The sequence below is a fragment of the Rhineura floridana genome, chromosome 6 (assembly GCF_030035675.1).
Source record: "Rhineura floridana isolate rRhiFlo1 chromosome 6, rRhiFlo1.hap2, whole genome shotgun sequence".
Classification (NCBI taxonomy): domain Eukaryota; kingdom Metazoa; phylum Chordata; class Lepidosauria; order Squamata; family Rhineuridae; genus Rhineura; species Rhineura floridana.
Window position 1 is genome coordinate 57,725,024 of NC_084485.1, and position 18,641 is coordinate 57,743,664.

Here is an 18,641-nt window from a genome sequence, read left to right on the forward strand (position 1 = left end):
TATTCTACATTTAAACCTTGTGAAATATTCTCCCACAAACTGGGTGTGCAGAGGTGAAAGACAAAGATTTCTTGCCTTTATTAACCTACATCTTAATCTGTTACTGATTTGAGAGATACCACTTGTGATATACAGGTTAGCTTCTATATGTAATTCCTGGAATATGAAGAATGAGCCTACGAATAAAAGTGCCATTAGTATAGTGGTGGAGCTGTGGAGTTACTTGGAATGAGATCCCACTTTAGAGTTAGCACAATCAAAACTGTTCTATGTCAAGCCAATTGAAGATATCATGTCTACCTCAGCATTAATTCATTGCCATGGCTAAAACTCTATTTCAAATGTCAGCTTTCTAGACTGCATTTTTTGATGTGAAGAATGGCACAAGGTCCTAGTGGATTATAGAAGGCAATTAGGAGGAAGGATAGTCCATTGTGTAAAATAGTATCAGTGGTGAATATGACAGGGTTGAACAAGGTCACCAGAGTCTACAATTGTTTCTTGTAAAGATGAAGCAAAGATTAAGACACTGTTAAGTGATTATAGTTAACGGTTTAAATTTAATTTCTGTCCTTGTTCAGCTTTGCTTCTAGGTTAGTTAGTTATTTTTGCTGTCATTGAAGCCTTGTTCCATGATTTGCCAGTCTCTAATAAGGGTAGTCCTAAAGTAACAAACATCTAAAACTGACTGAATAATTTAAAGACAAATGCGTATGAAAGCCAAAATGTCACAGAAATGTATTTCTTTGTGTAACTTTTTTTCACCTTCTCAAAACTTCAGTTGATTTTTTTTCTTTTTGGCACAGTTTTGGTGAACTTCGCACTTTCTCTTCATTAACTTTTATTTTTTAAAGTATTGCTGCTTTCTGGGGCAGTCTGATTTTTCTCTTGTCACAGTTTACACGTTTCATTTGTATGTTTCAAGTTTAGACTTTTTTGCTTTTGCAAAAATACACCAATATTTAGGAAGCTTTTTGTTTAAAAAAAAAAATGAAATGGAAATATATTCTGCATCCTTTTTTCAATGTCCAAAACCTAATCTATTTGGATTCCTAAATTATTGTTCAGCTATATCAATATTACATGCAAGGAAATGATTCTTGGTCTCTATGTAAAGACCAGTCAAATATGTCAGCAAAATATATTTTTATGAGTGTGTTAACTTCAGCATTAAGCTTAATTGTAGCTTTCTTTTTATTTCAGTTCTTTGGAACTCTTTTGTCACCCTTGAGTTTCATGATGGAGAAGATTGAGCGCCTCATGCCTACTGGTTTTTGGCATCAGCTGACCTAAATCTGAGTGGAGCTCAGTGCTTGGGCCAGTGTTCTCAGGAACTCCACCATCAACACCCATTCTTAGCAAAGAAGCACTTGCAGCTATGGGTGTGAAGAAAGACAAACTCCATGACTTAGTTTTGTTTTATATCCTGTTACTGGTGCTTAAAATTGCTGTATCTTTTTTTAAGCTTTAGAATCTGTATAGATTTAACTACACAGTGTTTATTGGGAGTAGGGAGGGAAGAACATTGTCCTCACTTGAAGTTTTGCTGTACAACTTGAGATTGCTGCTTTCTCTCAAATTCCAGAAAGCAATAAATATAGTAGATTGTGTGATGAAATTGTCTTCTGCATTTAAATGTTTGTTAGCCCAAAATATAACCTGCAGAGCTGGTGGCAGGAGTTGGAATCATTGGGCGCTTGCTGAGGCCCATTCAAGCAGGGGGCCCACTGACAACAGCTGGAGCTTCCTGGTCCTGCTGCTCCTCCCTCTTGTTGTCCTGTTTGTTCACCTGTCTTCTCCCAAGCAAAGAAAGGAAGGAAAAGGTGTAGCAGCCTTCGTTCATCTTGCCATTCCCTCTGGCCAACTCTGTAGACTAGACCCAAAACAAGAGAGGAGGTGAATGGATAGCAGTGAGGAGGAGGTAGAACCACTGGGGACATCTTGAACTGACATTGCTAACCTGAGATGCTGGGTAATATCCAACTAACACGCTCTGTCAGCACAAGGTTTTTCACTTGTGCAATAGAACTTTCCCATTTTCTTCTCCTTTGTGCCCCCTAAATCTTTTTGTGGGGTTCTGCCAAGCCTCTGGAACAGATTTGGGGAAGACAAGAGGAGAGTAGGAGGAAAAGTTCTGTTGCACAAGCAGAAATCCTTGCGCTGATGGAACAAGTTAGTTGGATACTGTCCCTTGTTCTGAAACACCCCTAATTATGTGACCTTCCAGATTGGTCGCTATAGTAGTGCATTTTGGATTTTACAAGTACCTTGCAAAGTACAGATATTCATGGCCCATGATAACTCAGCCTTCAAGATAGGGCAGGATAGAAACTCATCACATTTGGGATATGATCATCAAATTCTTATGATTGCTTACTTATCGTTCAAGCCAAATGTTATCCTATTACAAATGAGCCCACCTCAGCAGCTGGTCTGGGTCCTCCCACTTTTAAGGGATCAAATTAGTTGATTTTTTCCACATTTACCATTCAATGAGGCATAAATCAGAGCTTAATAAGTATACTTGTACTTGCAGCTGTTTCTAGAATTGCTTAACTGTTTGTAGCACTTGATGGAGACTTATACTTTGGAAGGAATTTATACTAATTGCAGCAGACAAAATTGATGCTTGCCTTGACCTATGATCATCCAGAAGCATTCACCCAGCTCATTTTCGATATCCCCACCCCACCACCTGCTCTTTTCTGACTTTGTTCCAAACAGCAGTTATGTGGGGTAAAGTGTGAAACCTAAACTTTGGAATTATGGCACTGTTGAATTGGATGGCACATGCACTTTTCAATTTGCAACTAGAAGCATTGCCAAAGCATTCCCCATCTAATCTAATGAGGGAGCAAATGCTTCAGCAAAAGATGCGTAATCCCTGCACTGGAAAGAAATATGTATATCTGCCTTCACACAAGCCTCACACAGAGACTGGCTGTTGATCTTGAAGCATGAGATTGTGCAACTTCCGAGATGATTTCTAGATAATTAGTTCCCTATCTGTTGAGACACTGATTATAAATGTTGCCTAAACGTCTGATCCCACCATGTTCTATAAATTTATATTGAAAGGCTGAAAATAGCTCAAATTCTGGAAGCCCATTCTCAGTTGCATTTTGTGCTCTGCTCCATTTTGGAGATACATATATTTTCAGTAGAAGGCACACGCCAATGTTATCACCTACCACCCTATCCATACTGATATTTGTATTCATATATGACAACACAGGAAAGGAAGAGATACAAATTGCTGGAACTGTTCAGCTACCAGGAGGTAACTTCCTCTGTTTTCTTCCAACTGAACATAAGCCACGGGCTGTTTCTCACGCTGGTATCACTGTGATGATTAATAGACATGTTGTTCTCGTGCAATTTCACTTCACCATCCGCAGGGGCCCATAAGGTAAGCAATATAATGCTTTTTAAAGTTGAACCTTTTCCAGCATATGTGTAGGGTTATAAATGAAGCACAGCCTCCCATGTATCACTCCCTAGAGCTGGTTTCTCTCACTGTCTCCTCTTTGACACAAGTGTACTAGAGTCGGATGAGCTTGTGAATGTAGTCCTGGCGATGTTCTATAATGTCTAATGGTGTCAGCAATTCTTGGCCTATGTGGTTCCCGTAAGAGGAGGAAAAGTTACTCTTCTGCTCTCTGATAAAATATGTTGCCATGTTCAAAGTAGCAGCCCATCCTGTACCTGCTCTGTACTGTAGCACTGCTGTTTATCCACGTTGTTCTGTGACATACTCTGTTGTACACAAGAAAATGTAAAATAACCAGTCCAATTGAGAATGGTGCAAAAAAGGCCAGAGGTCACTGTAACCAATGTGTATGTCTTTTTGATTAATGTTCCACAACTCTATTAGTGTGTGCATTATAGTTGCATTATGCCTTGGGGTAGTTTTAGCTCTTTACTGCTTGATCTTATGTTTACTTGGAATTAAACCCTAATAAGTTCAATGTGACTTACCTCCAGTTAAGCGTGCATAGGATTGCAGCCTGTCTTCTTGCTGGAGTCTTAGTTCCTTCTACCACTTCATGTCGCTTTGGCAGTGCCTCTAAATTACAAGGTAAGAAATACATGTATAACTTCTACAGAACTTAACTATTGTGCTTACCGCCTAGAATGGAATTGGCTTCAGTTTGGATGTCTTTGTTTAATATTGCAGTTCTTGCTTTTTGATATTTAAGTTTCTCCCACTTCAACCCATTAAGTCCAGCATTTGGTGAGCCGTTTTGCCATTGTTTTTCAAGTGGCAGATACTACCTGCATAAATTCACTCTAATAGTTATTTCCAGGTGATGGATGTTACTGTGCAAGTACCTCTTGATCACTTTATTTCTTAGCCTAATCCATCACAATCCTATGGCTTCAGAAGGTATCAACATTTTTATTAAAAAAAGAAATAACTGTAGCAAATCACCAACATAAAATACCAACTGAAAATATATTTTAAAATGATCTTATATTTTGTTCAGACTACACAAGAATCAAGCCTTGGTGTTCTGGAAAATGCTGAAGCTCTGAGTTGGCAGAATATCTAAGGAAGGTTTCCACAGTTATGAGGGGCAGCTTCTGAGAGTGCCTTTCCGCATGACCTTGATGGTCTTCCATTCCTGTTTAGAAAATGCCAAGAACATCCTTTCTTCTTTAAAAAATGCATTGGCAATCAGAAAAATCTAGGCCAATCAGTCTCTATTTAAGTTTTCAGTCAGTCAGTCATCTCTGGATGGCATTCCTCCATGAAAGAGCTTGATGATGCAGTTTTACTTGAAACTAAATTCTGTTTTATTGGATCTAATTTAAAGTCGGACAGTTTTATTTATTCTTCTCCTGCATTTAGGAATTATTGCAAAGGTGCCAAGACTTGTGGATTCGTGACTCCAAGCAAGCCTGGGTTCAGAGGTCACAATCAAGACCATTAATAACAAGGTGCAAACGGCTGGTTTATATGTAACGTGAAGCTTTTTACTTATTTCATTTATGCACTTCAGGGGCTCTGTTTGCTTACGGAGCACTTGGTGTCTGGTACTTATTTAGGAGATTGGGTTCATACAGGCCTTTGAAGGAATGCAGCAAATTGTTCTCCAGTGTTGTAATTCTGCAGTGGTAGCTGAACTTATTTGTCTCTGCTTATCACATATGTGCTCAGCCTCAAGGTTACTGTTCACCTAAGAAGCAATTGTTGAATCCACAGAATTGCAAGCTAGAAGGGTGCTTTGCCTCCTCTTCCTCATTCTCATAAAGAGGATAACAGGCCTTTAGTCATGAAATCTGAAGAGATCAAATTAGTAGACTCCCCTTCAGTGATGAGATATTTACATAGTCCTCATGCCCATAAATGAAAATTGCCCATCATTTCAAGGATAGAATAGAATCAGGGTGTTGTATTACGTGATTTCCTAGTAGGCTGTGGAAGCAAAAAATAGTAACAACTGTGTTCATACACAGCTCCAATGTGTGGATTGTACAGGGGTGAACTTCTGGCTTGTACATTCTCACTGCAGGTAGAACATTTTTTAGCTGTAAGTTTCCTGAAGAATAATTTATCAGGCAGAATATATACATAAAGTGATAGTAATATTCCATTGCATTGTGGGTTCTGCATGTGGTAAGAGTGCAGAAATGAGTCTTGGGCTTATGCACCACTTTCCACTAGGCACTGAGGCCTGCAACAATGTAGCTAGGTAATCAATTTGGAAGCCTCATTGCAGATCTCAAAATTCTTGTTTCACAAGCTTTGTGTAAGAGTGATAAGAAAAATTTCAATTGTAGCTTCTTTTGGTCAGCCCAAGACATTTTGCTATCTGAAGTGAAAGACAAGATGGCGCTCCTCATTTAGAGCCAAGTGGACTTCAACGGGACACTGTCCTGTACTGCACCTGAGGGCAGCCGGTTACCTTGGGAGAGCAGGGCAGGCTATATGGTGAACACAGCTTTGTTTTCCCAATACCTTGCTATCACTTCCCATCCCCTCTGCCACCATTTGCCTTCTGAGGCAGCTGCCTCATGGTAGGGCCAGCCCTGTGTTTGTACTTCTTTTCTCAAAGAAGCACCATAACTCACCTTGCCTCAAGAAAAGCATTTGGAGGAATTCAGCTCTATGGTCCTCAGCAATTTCTCAACTCAGGTAGCAGTGACCCTGGGTATAGCCGCTCTCCATTACACCAAGCCTGATTTAAAGGGATGAAATTGTTTTCCCATGCTCTGCTGTCTTGTAAAAACTGCAGTATTTTCCACTACACTTCCCAGCGGTACTTCAAGAAGGAAGGAAGCTAACACTTACCTCAAGGGTGGTAACCTGTTGCCTTTCAGATGTTGCTGGACTATATGCCCACCATCCCTGACCATTGGCAATACTGCCTGAGGCTGATAGAGGCGGAGTCCAATATCTGAAGGACCACAGATTGGCCACCCATGATTTATTTAAACCAGTTTTCTCTAACCTGGCACCTACCAGAGGTTTTGGACTAAACTTTTCCAGCCAGACCACAACATCTGAAGGACACCAGGATGGGAAAGGCTGATGTAGATGGCAGTCCTCTTCCCCCACACTCTCCTCCTGTGGCTATAGGTGCTGCCGCAGGGGCAAGGATCTGCATACCATCACAACCCTCAGTTGGAATTACAAGTGTACTAGAGAAAAATAAAAACCAACCCCTCTCCAGCCATCCCAGACACTCTCCCACTTAATTTTTTTTGTGACTTGCCAGTCGCACTAGGGATTGTATTGTGCTGCCATTCCAAAAATAATTTGTACCAATATTAGAGCAAGCTTGAATTCTCTTATATTTCTTTGTGAGAGTACAAAAGGTATTGTCCTCATACAGAGACCTCACAGATTCTTGTGCATGTAAGAGTATTCTCATGCATTTGCCAGCGAGACCTATGTGTGTAAATTGAAATTACTGAGTCTGTAGGCCCTGCTTATGATTTTTTCTCTCTCATGGGCTCTTTATGAAATGAATACCACAAGTTAACTATGCATATGTGTGAAGAAAAACATCTTTCCAGCTCACCTGAACCTATTGCTTGACAGTGCATTAAGTACTGGTACACTGTCCACAAGTTTGATGTCTGCACTCAGTGCTCATAATTTTTTCCTCTCGAGTCTTGCTGCAGCCTCTCATCAGTTACACAGTTCACTGGGTGACTGTCACATTTCCCTGCCTTGAATCATCAGCCAAGATTCTAAAGCAACAGTTCTTCCCCCTCCCAACTTTCCCTACCAGTCACTGCCCCTGGCTGCTGCTGCCTGGGTCAGCCTGGTCTGTCTCTTGTGCAGTAATAATGCATTTGAAGGCTGTGTCTAAAAAATCCTCTCCCACACAGGTTGTGGCAGGTTAGACAAATATTAGTTCAAACGTCCCCATAAATTGTCCCCAAGCGGCCAGACTAGCAGCCATTCCTCTTCATTGTGCATACCTAACCCTCCTCAAGGGGAAAATTAGCAACTATTAGCACGTGTGAAGCGGAACTCCTACTGTGGATGGAAAGCCATAAGTGAGCTGGCTATTATGTGGGCACTGCATTGATGGGGTGAATGTAGTAGCAACCATCACAAAGGCAGAGGCATCTTGTAGTGGCTTTTCTTTATTTGAGCAAAGAACTGAGGAGCATCACACATTACAGGAGAAATGGACACATATTGAAAAAATTCTATTTTTACATGGAGGTGCCCTCTTGGAACACAAACACATGGCGCAACACACACCTGAAGTACCACACTTGTTTCCTCTAATCGTGACTAATTCAGCTGATAAATGCCAACAATATTGTAGCTAAAACAGGCACACTGAAAAATAAGGGGTACCACTGTGCTTGGGGGAAACCCCAAGGTTTGCAGAAGTAAAAAAGATGGGGAGTGAAGAGAGCAATCCACTCCCTGAAAAAACAGCCCAATAAGAACAGATTTTATAAGTAACCATGGAATTCTAGAATGGGGGAAACAGAAAATGGGGGAGGGGGGAGTGGAATACAGTGAAGGTTCCTGGGAAGAGGGTATGGTTGGCCAGAACACTGGACAAGAACACTTCACACTGCAACATTTTGTTCTGGTTTCTACTTGTTCTGACTATTCATCAAGAGAACATTGTATGTTGCCAACTCACTAATTCTCCAATGGAATTGTTATAAACAATTACATGGATTAATGTGCTAGATATGTATGATGCCAAAACACTAACCCATACTTTTCCTTAAAACAAAACAATGACACTTTGTCATTGCTACATAGTTAATTATTATGAGGTATCAAAAATAACCAAAACAGATGCTCTTAAAGTGTGGGTTTTTTTGGTAATTTTAACCTTTGATATATCCAGGTATGAGCATATAAACTTTGCTGACAACTTCCTGTCCCTGGCTCCCCTCCCGAACCTGTACTTCTACAAGCAGCCTAGCACAGAGGATTTTTGTAGGTACTTTTTGTTAGCATGGATTCAACTGGTGGGAAAAGCTTCACTGCTAAATTTCTATGTATCAAGCCATTAAAGGCACAGGAGAGAAGGTCAGTCCAATTTATTGAACCAATCACAGACTTAAAGGCCAGTCAAAATTTTCATTTTTCCCCTCTAACGTGAAATAACTGGGCTTTTGCAGAAATGCAAGGCAAAGAGATTAAAAAGATAGGTCTAAATGGTTATCTGAATTTGTGTATTCATTGAAATATTGCATCTTAGTATTCTTGTTAGTGGTTTTCAGAGTTTAAATCTGAGTTTAAATGTTTTTACATTTATTGTCTAATGTAATTTATATTTTTGGCTGTACTTCGCCCAGACTGGCTGGACAACCTCCCAGATGGGCGACTAATAAATCCAATAAATAATAATAATAATAATAAATCTAGAAAGGGATATACATCTAAATATTTTGGAATTTAAACAAACCTAATAAATAGAAATAATAACAAATATGTGAATTAGGTTGCAATCCTATACAATTTTACATGGAAGTGAAATCCCATTGAACTCATTGACATGTATAAGATCACATTTTAAATATTCATTTTTTTCTTCAAGCAGAATAGGAATGGGAAAAGTCTACCAAACCTTTTTTGACTCTAGAAAACTTTGTCAAAGCATTTTAACATTTGATTGTTTTCAAACACTGGTTACAGTATCTTTTTGATTGGGTCAAATGAACTATTTTGACTTGTTGAACATTTTTATTTATTATTTGATTTATATCCCGCCCTTCCTCCCAGCAGGAGCCCAGGGTGGCAAACAGAAGTGCTAAAAACACTTTAAAACATCATGAAAAGACCTTAAAATACATTAAAACAAAACAACGTTAAAAACATTTTTTTAAAAAAGCTTTCAAAACATCTTTTAAAAAAGGGTTTAAAACATTATTAAAAAAACATTAACAAGCAGTTCTAACACAGACACAGAGTGGGATAGGTCTCAATTTAAAAGGCTGGTTGAAATTTTTCACTGTTGGGAATCTAAAAGTATAGTTCAAAATATTTAAAAATTATATTTAACAAAACTTTTAAAAATGCAGTGACATTTTGGAAATACTTGCCCAGCTTTATTCACTTGGATTTCCTTCTCTTAGAAACTTGGCAGAACTGAACTTTGAAGTAGAGTAGAGCTGAATATCCCGCCCCCCAACTATTCATCTAAGTATGACTTCCACAAACTGTTAAAAGATTATTCCGCTCTGTCAGGGGCTGTTTATGTCCCATCCACACTACCCAAATGCAATGAAAAATATTTCACCCAGTATTAATTTTAAGTAATTAAAAGATTACCAGTCCTGAAAACACTACGACTTTGTTTTCTTAGATTGTTTGTATCGATCTCAAGCAGAAATACAGCTGGAAAGAAGGGTGCACCAATGGTTTTGTGAGGAGCATAATCTAAAATTACTTATTCTTACCCAGCAATGAAGATAATAAGCAACCTTCAACATGGGTTGCTGATGCAGAGGCTCACTAATGAATGTACATCCCATCTTCATTGTACTGTTCATCTGAGACTTAGTGAGCTGGTTCTAGAATCATTGGATACACGGCGAAATGTTTGTCTACAGCTGGGCTCATCAGTTGTTTATAAGAGGCCAGTTGCCCATGACAACAGCTGGGGCCATAACTTATTGTTAGGTTTACTTCTTTTTTTATGGACAGAGCCCTTGTGCCTTTGCTGCTGCTCAGTGCAAAAAATCAAAGCTGAAGCTTTTCACAGCATGCAGAGAAGCAACGGTGAGGAAAGTTGCTGCTTCTATTTTTTGTCTATTGGGCTCTATGCCTTAAACAGCTGCACATGTTTACAAAGAAGCTGGCAACTTTATTTTATCAAGAGATGCCCATGCTGTGGCCCATATTTGGCTTCATTTATCTTTTACGCTCAAAGCCTGCATCTGTATATATATCTGCCTGACTGTATCCCACACATTATTTCTGACTGAATTGGCGTAATTCACTCCAACTGTTCCACCCCAGTTCTCTGTGATCCATTCTTAAGCCAATTAACTCTCCCACTGGCCTTCTATATCAGACATGGTGGATTTAAAGATTATTAGAACATGATCTTCTGTGGAGATTCTTCTAGACACTTAATACACATCACTTAGGAAGGGTTTGTGAGTGGAACGGAGGATCCCTGACAAGGCTCATCCCCTTTTAAAAGCTCTACTAGATAGAAAACATCTGCTTTTTAAAAGAGAAATATGTGCATTCAGTGGAAAATCGAGTATAGCAGATACATCATGTAAGAGAGCACGTAGGGAGTTCTGAATGTTATTAGATTTACCAATTAAGAGAGTCCTTTTAAAAGGGGTGGCTAATTTGTCCCTTCTGCCTTCCCCTTCCAAGAGATGAAGCAAACCTCTTGGACAAAGTTAACATATGAATATACAAACCTACCTTATGCTGTGAGGCCATTAGCCCATCTACACTGAGAGCCAAACTATACAAAATGTTGAAGATCTGTGATTGAATTTCCTATCTATTTTTTCAGGGAGGGGGGATAAAAAGCAGCTTACTGGGGAGGGGCAACTCTGATCAGGACAGCAGAATAGGGAAAAGGATTGTTTAACTATTATCTTACCATGCTGTTTCCCCAATGAAAATATCGCTCCTTCCCCCTGCCTGATTAGGGTAAAACTTACGGTACACACAAATCCAGTTTAGTTGTGAATGGCAATAGCTCTTCAGCATCTTTGGAAGACACATTTCCTTGGCCTGCTACCTGTGATTCTTTTGCTGGAGATTCTGGGAATTTGAGCCTGAACTTTCTATATGCAAAGTATGTTATGTATCACTGAGTGATGGCCCTTTTCCTCCCTGGTGATTGCTAACTTTTTTTGTCAAGATTATAACTTTCTGTTGCTTTGGGAAAGTGCTCAGCAACCATAAAAATAAACTTATCAAATGGCTGAGACACTCTGACAACTACATTCCACACATCACTTACAATCACAGTAGGAGCAGGGGGGATGGATAATTTCGTTTTCCTAGTGGCAAACTATTATTATTTGAGTAATACAATTTTCTTTCCCTTGCAACAGAAGCATTAAGTATTTGTGAGGACTTCAGGATTCACAGCAGCAACAAATAACTGCATATTTATTGCACCAAAATCACTTGTCTTTAAAGACCCTGCTGCTGTTTTCATGGTTGCTCCATGCTAACAAAAGTATGGGGTGTTTTTTTTCGCTTTATACTAAACCACAACTTTCAGTGCTACCATTCCTTGAAGCATTAAAAGATGGCAACATTGCCTGTAATTTTTTTATTTCTCAATTAACTTACTAAGAGCAGGGGTAGATTTGCAGGGGTAGATTTGATGAAACATTGTCCACGAATGAGTTTTACTTCAGTGTATTGCTCATAAAATTACCAAAACATGCAGCTGCTAGAGAGAACTGCTGCCCTCTCTCTTCCCTCTTTTGCTAAGGTGGGCTGTATTAGACAGTGCCTTGGGCATTCTTGCCCTCCCTCCTGTTTACTGAATACACACACAGGCTCAGAAGGTGAAAAAATATCCCAGGACTGTTTGTGGTAGAGGCAAATTTATGCCCCCCCCCCATTTCTCTGTCACTCATCAGATAGGCTTGGAAGCTGCCTAACCACTGGTATTCCTGCCAGAGGGGAGCTCCTGATGGTCTTGCAAGGATAGATAAGTGTTTATCAACCACTGTTGCCCCTCAGCTCTTTTTTTGGTACTGAGTTCCTTTCCAGCCCACTAAAGGAACATTGCCCTCCAGGGAAAAAGGGGGTTGTGAAGGTTTAAGACTTAAATTGATGGCAGGTGGGGCAATAATGAAGATAAATGAGGAGAGCTCTTTGCAGTAGATTAGATCTCAGTGCTGATGAACATGTCTGTTAGGGCAAGCTTGAAAGGCTCTGGGCCAAGTTCAACTTTGTCTCCCCTTTCACCTGCAGAAATTATAGTAATGTCATTTGGAAAGGGGAGCAGCAAACCTGAGCACAAGCAGTATAATCTGTAGAGGCTGGAGGGATTTGGAATGTCTCAGTTGAGAGCACCTGACTCCAGCTGCCAAAATTTAAATATGAATTCGAACTGGGTATTCAGAGTTGCTTCATGATCTTAATAGCATATAGGTGGAAGACTTCTAATCTTTGACTTTCATATTGCATTTTCTGGATGTTTGATGAACTGCACATACATTATCTCAGTCTGTATAGCAAGCCTGCAAAATAAGTATTATGCCCATATTACAGATGAGTGGGTTGGAGCTGAGAGAGTAGCATGCCTGCGTCTAATTGGTGAGTTTATGACATTTGATTCAGGGACTATATATATATATAACGCTTATATATAATGACGCTGTATCACACCCTCAGGGAGACAGCTACTTTCAAAAGCACTAGGACAAGCAGAACATGTTACATCAAACAGAACACCACCTGCAGGTCCTGCAATATAATTTGTCATTGAATTCAAAATACAAGGATGTCATATCAAGTATGTAGGAAAAACTACAACTGACCTATGCACATACTTCAGAAACCACAAATCAGCAATCTTGACAAAAAAAAAGTGGAGCAACCAGTTACAAAACATTTCAGTACTGAGGGCCACAGTCTGTTGGATTTTTCTATAACAGCTATAGAGACGCAAACAGATCCAGCAGCACTGACTGAGAGGGAGAACTTTTGGATATATTTTCTGGACACATTGGCACCGCATGGCCTTAACCTGGAGGACAGCACCACCACTACTTCGCTTCTGCAAATGAAGCCCCTCTGAGCATTCCATCCTCAAAGCTCTATAACTGCCACCTTGGCAACAGCATTTGTATGTTAGCAGCTGATGAAGGCGGAAGCCGAAATGTTTTGGTAGAACAATAAAAAACTCTGTTTTGTTAATCACAGCTATGTGTATGCGTATATATAAAACATCATAAAAACAGACTTTAAAATATATAAAAACATCTTTAAAAACATGTTTTAAAAAAGCTTTAAAAACATCTTTAAGAAGGTTTAAAAACATTTTTTTAAAAAAGGTTTAAAAACATTAAAAAGCAATTCCAACCATTTTTGGTTCTCTGAATAAGTGTCTTGCATAACTATAATTTTTAAAAAATTCTATGTATGTAATTTGTAATGTCAATGGTGGCAGATGGCAATTGGCTTGTTAGGTATCCCACCTTTTAAGGGCAGTCCCTTTTCACAGAATACTGATGGAAAACTTTAGATTCAAAATGCTGCCACTCTGCTGAAATCCACAAATATTTATCAGTTCTTTACATAATCCCTTTCAACACTGTGGTAAGTCCATGCTCCTCTCAGACAGTGAGACTTGGCAACAGCATGGCTGTCTATGTTTGAAAATAAGGTATTTAATATTTGGATTTTAGTCAAGATCAGCATATGAAAATGTAAAGAATTTACTTGGAAACCCATCAGCTTTTCCATAAATTACATGATGACCACTGATAGGCTTGACTTTGGCAACTCCTTTGCTAATACAACAGCATATAGAATGAGAAGATAAGATCCCAACAAGGGCATGAGCATCCAGTTGCCATTGGTGGTGGGATGAATAATCTGACCAAGTCCAATTTCTGGTGCAGAACTGGCTATCAGTGCAGTGCTTCTTTTGCAATAGCTACTTCCTGCTCTTACCTGTTGCATACTGCTTGCGAGATCTTAGAGCATAAAGGCACAGGAGGCTTAAGCAGACCAGCTCTACTCACATGTTTTTAGGACCTGCAACAAAATGTTAGTGTGTGCTCCTGTTCAGCTTGCGAGAGCCATGCCCTCTCCTAGGATCATCCATTCTATTTCTGTTCCCTTCAACAGTCAGTTAGCATCTCCTGCCTACTGAGTATGATTAGTCCTCATTTGGCTATTTTGGGTTTATTCCCCCTTCAGGTTTATACCTCTGCAAACTGGACCTGCTGATAACTTGTTTCTTGGGTGTGGGTGGTGCCAATTTGGCTACATAAGGATCCACATTCAGAGAATGAGTTTGCTATGGGTTTGAATTATGCTGCCCCACTTTCTAGGCATTTGGTCATGCAATCACTTCAGTGGCATAGCTAGCCTTATTGTGGCTTAAGCTCAGAGCTTGGAAAAGTTACTTTTTTAAACTACAACTCCCATCAGCCCCCAGCCAGCATGGCCACTGGATTGGGCTGATGGGAGTTGTAGTTCAAAAAAATAACTTTTCCAAGCTCTGCTTAAGCTACTTTATACAGATGCCTAACCTGAACACGATTAACTTGGAAATATCAGATAAATATACAGCGAAGATATATGAAGAAAGTTGATGTTGGGCTAAGAGAAGGAGCTGAGGAAAGCAATGATACCATGGGAAATGGTAGCTGCAGTCTTTGGCCAATTGTCATCCTGGATATTTCTTCCCTCCGTTGCCTCCCTAACTGGGTGCAGACCGTTTCCACACCCCCACCCAAAAAAACAAGAGGCTGTTTGGAGGACAGTTCTGGGCTGCCCCACCTCACTTCTGCCATGTACAAGAAGGCATGAGGAACTCTGAACACTTGCTGCAATATGATTGTTTTTGTGATTTTGGCTCCAGTCTTGATTAGAATCTGGAATTTTACTTAGCAAGATTTGAGACAAGCAGGATTTGAATCATGGATCCCTGGATTTGTGCATTTTGTAAGATATTTCTTTAGTAAAACTTTACAAAAAATGAAAGAGTTTAAATTTCTAATGGAGCAACTTCTTAAACAGACTCCAGTGTAAATAGGAATTTACACAAAAAGTCTGTTGAGCATAAATCAAAGTGGGTATTGATAAGAAATATAGAAAAGGCACAGGATGTCCCTCCAAATTGAGATAAAACACAAGACATTGGAGCAGAAACACTTCATGGTGCTAAACAGAGAAGGGAACAAAAACATTTGACATGGTAGTCTAACATACTTGGGCAAAAGATGTTACTTCAGACAAAATCAGAAGAGAATCCATTTCTCTGAGTCATAGAATAACAAAATTCAAATTAGAGATGGAATGTAAATCTTGGTCTAGAAATTATGTCTCTCTTCTTGCTCTAGTCAAAGTTATTCTAGAACTGACAGAATCCTGGTAAGGTCAGCAACATTGTCCCAGACCACTGAGGTAGATCTTGACTGCCAAGAGCAATTTCTAATCATGCACATGTATGCATGGATTGGTCTGCATTAGTGATCTTATACAAAGTTCTGAACGTGAATATTTTTGGAGGACTTTACATAAGGTAATGAAGAAACTTCAGAAATATTTCTTTTTAAACACTCCATCTGAAGTAGATTGATAGATTATGTGAGGTACCAGCAAAGCTTTTGTCCAGACAATTTTTTTTTTTTTAAGAAACAAAATAAGAGCAAGCAATCGCTGGTACAAGAGATAACTTTAAATCCTTTAATTTTAATACATAAGAACCCATTTTCATTCCAAAGTATTAAATGAATTAGATCTTTGTAGAAATCAGTCAGATTTAATGAGCACTCTTGAAACTGAACACTCTTGAAGATGTGAAAGCTCTTAGTTTCCCCCCTATAAAAAATAAATAAATGCTCATGAATGAATGTGTCATTCGTAAGAGACAATATCATTCCAAATATTGATGATCTCAGAAAATTCCTGTAGAACATAGATATTTCTAGACTATCAAAAGTCCAGAAGTCAGCACTGAGTAAAATTGTTACTTCAGAGCAAGTGTGGTAAATATTGTCCAAAATGGCAAAGTTTTGGGTTCAAATTGACTGTCAGTGGAATGTTGCAAACAAATTCTTTAATAAACCTAACTTATTATTAGGTTTAACTTAAAATTGCAGCAAAGACTTCCAAACAAGTTAAACATCAGATTGTAAGATATCAACAAATGAGGGGGGGGGGCGTGGATCTGAATTGGTATTTACTGTTTAGTTATGCAAGATTATTTATTTATTATTTGATTTATATCCCACCCTTCCTCCAGCAGGAGCGCAGGACCGCAAACAAAAGCACTAAAATCAGTTTAAACATAAAAACAGACTTTAAAATACATTAAAACAAAACAACTTTAAAAACATTTTTTTAAAAAAAGCTTTCAAGACATCTTTAAAAAAAAGTTTAAAATATATTTTAAAAAGCAATTCCAACTCAGACGCAGACTGGGATAGGTCTCAACTTACAAGGCTTGTTGAAAGAGGAAGGTCTTCAATAGGTGCCGAAAAGATAGCAGAGATGGCGTCTGTCTAATATTTAAGGGGAGGGAATTCCACAGGGTAGGTGCCGCCACACTTAAGGTGTGTTTCCTATATTGTACAGAACGGACCACCTGATAAGTTGGTATCTACAGGAGGCCCTCACCTGCAGAGTGCAGTAATCAACTGGGTATATAAGGGATAAGAGGGTCTTTAAGGTATCCTTGTCCCAAGCTGTATAGGCTTTGTACACCAAAACTAGAAACTTGAACTGGGCCTGATAGCAAATGGGCAGCCAGTGCAGTTCTTTCAGCAGCAGGGTGACATGTTGCTGATACCCTGCCCCAGTGAGCAGTCTTGCTGCCACATTTTGCACCAGCTGCAGCTTCCGGACCAACCTCAAGGGCAGCCCTACATAGAGCACATTACAGTAATCCAGCCTGGAGGTTACCAGTGTGTGGACAACAGGCTATCCCGGTCCAGAAACGGCCACAGGTGTCTTACCAGCCAAAGCTGGTAAAAGGCGCTCCTACTACGGACCTGCTCTTTCAGAGGGAGTACAACCCCATCCAAAACAGGCAACTGACCAATTATCCGAACTCAGGAACCACCAACCCACAGCGCCTCTGTCTTGCTAGGATTCAGACTCAGTTTATTGGCCCTCATCCAGCCCACCACTGAGTCTAGGCAGCTGTCCAGGGCTTGCTTATTATTATATGCTCAGAACAGGAAGGGCTGGTACACTGAATGGTAACAACTGATTTTGAGACATCATTTCATTGTAGCAACTCCCATAACCCTGATTATTGACCATGCCGGCAAGGCTGATGAAGGTTGTAGCCCTCCAGGTGTTGTACTCCAGTTCCCATCAGTCTCAGCCAGCATGACCAATAATCAGGGATGATGGGAGTTGTAGACAAGCACCATCTTGGAGGGCCAAAGATTCCTTACCCCTGGTCTACTGGCTGTGATGCAAGAAGTAACTTTAAACAAAAATGGGGAAAGATGCTTGAAATTGCCATAAATGATGCAGATTGATACAAAATCTTTACAATTCTACTTTGCTTTGTATTCACATGAAGGAAGATTCTGTATGGTTGGTATCATTTCCCACCAAATTAATCTAATACATGGGAACAAATGTTTGAGATGCAACCTCCCTTGTAAATATTCATTTGCATGTAGTGGTAGTTCTCCAAGTTGCAGGAATATTGGGCTAAAATTCTAAAAGAAACAAAGCAGACTATATTTCATCTGCAATAGACTGTGCTGCTGTTTATTAGGATTGATAGAAATATGAGGGGGAAATGATAATGATTTGCCCAACTTTTGGTTTGCTGGTTGCTGCTAAAATTGTAACTGCAAAAATGATGCATAAAACACCTTCTATAAAAGAATAGATTATTAAAATTTGGCACATTTCCCAAATGTCAAAAGTTATAGAAATATGGAACTAAGAGAAAACAGAAGACAGAAAAATTATTTTATCATGTTGCACCCTTTTATTAATTTCTCCGCTTAAATATAACATTGACATAAATATAAATTTATATAACTGCTCTTTAGTTTTGTAATACCAATTCAAACTTTGATTTCCTTAAAGTTGTAACTGCAATGGAAGGCATTGCTATGGAAGATATACTTTATATTATTTTTCTTTATCATAAAAAGATATGTAAAGAGACAGAGTTCTGAATCAGGATGCTAATGATTTAAATCTTACTACTGTCTTGAACTTGCTTGGTCAGTGGTGAGGAACCTGTGGCCCTCCAGATGTTTTGGGATTCTAACTCCCATAAGCCCCAGCTAGCATGGCCAGTCATCAAGAATGATAGGAGTTGTAGTTAGGCAAGCTGTTACCTTCCAGACTCAGTCCACCATCTTCAGCACAGAGATAATAATACTGACTGTTGTAAAGAAGACAGAAAATGTATGTGAAATGTTTAGAGTGTTCAAACTGCTAAAGATATTATTATGTGTAAGCAGGCCAATGAGAAAATAAACTGACTAGGTGAAGGAAGCATTTC

General features: G+C 39.3%; 1 protein-coding gene across 3 annotated transcripts in view; it reads left to right on the forward strand.

The window, feature by feature from the left end:
* Nucleotides 1-1,618, forward strand: part of ST7L (suppression of tumorigenicity 7 like) — a 108,158-nt gene extending 106,540 nt beyond the window's left edge. For all 3 annotated transcript variants that reach the window (XM_061631998.1, XM_061631997.1, XM_061631999.1), the window contains one exon: nt 1,204-1,618. In XM_061631998.1, the coding sequence (XP_061487982.1) occupies nt 1,204-1,253 (50 nt within the window). In that variant the 3' untranslated portion in view covers nt 1,254-1,618. The remainder of the gene's footprint in view (nt 1-1,203) is intronic.
* The last annotated feature ends 17,023 nt before the right edge of the window (nt 1,619-18,641 follow it).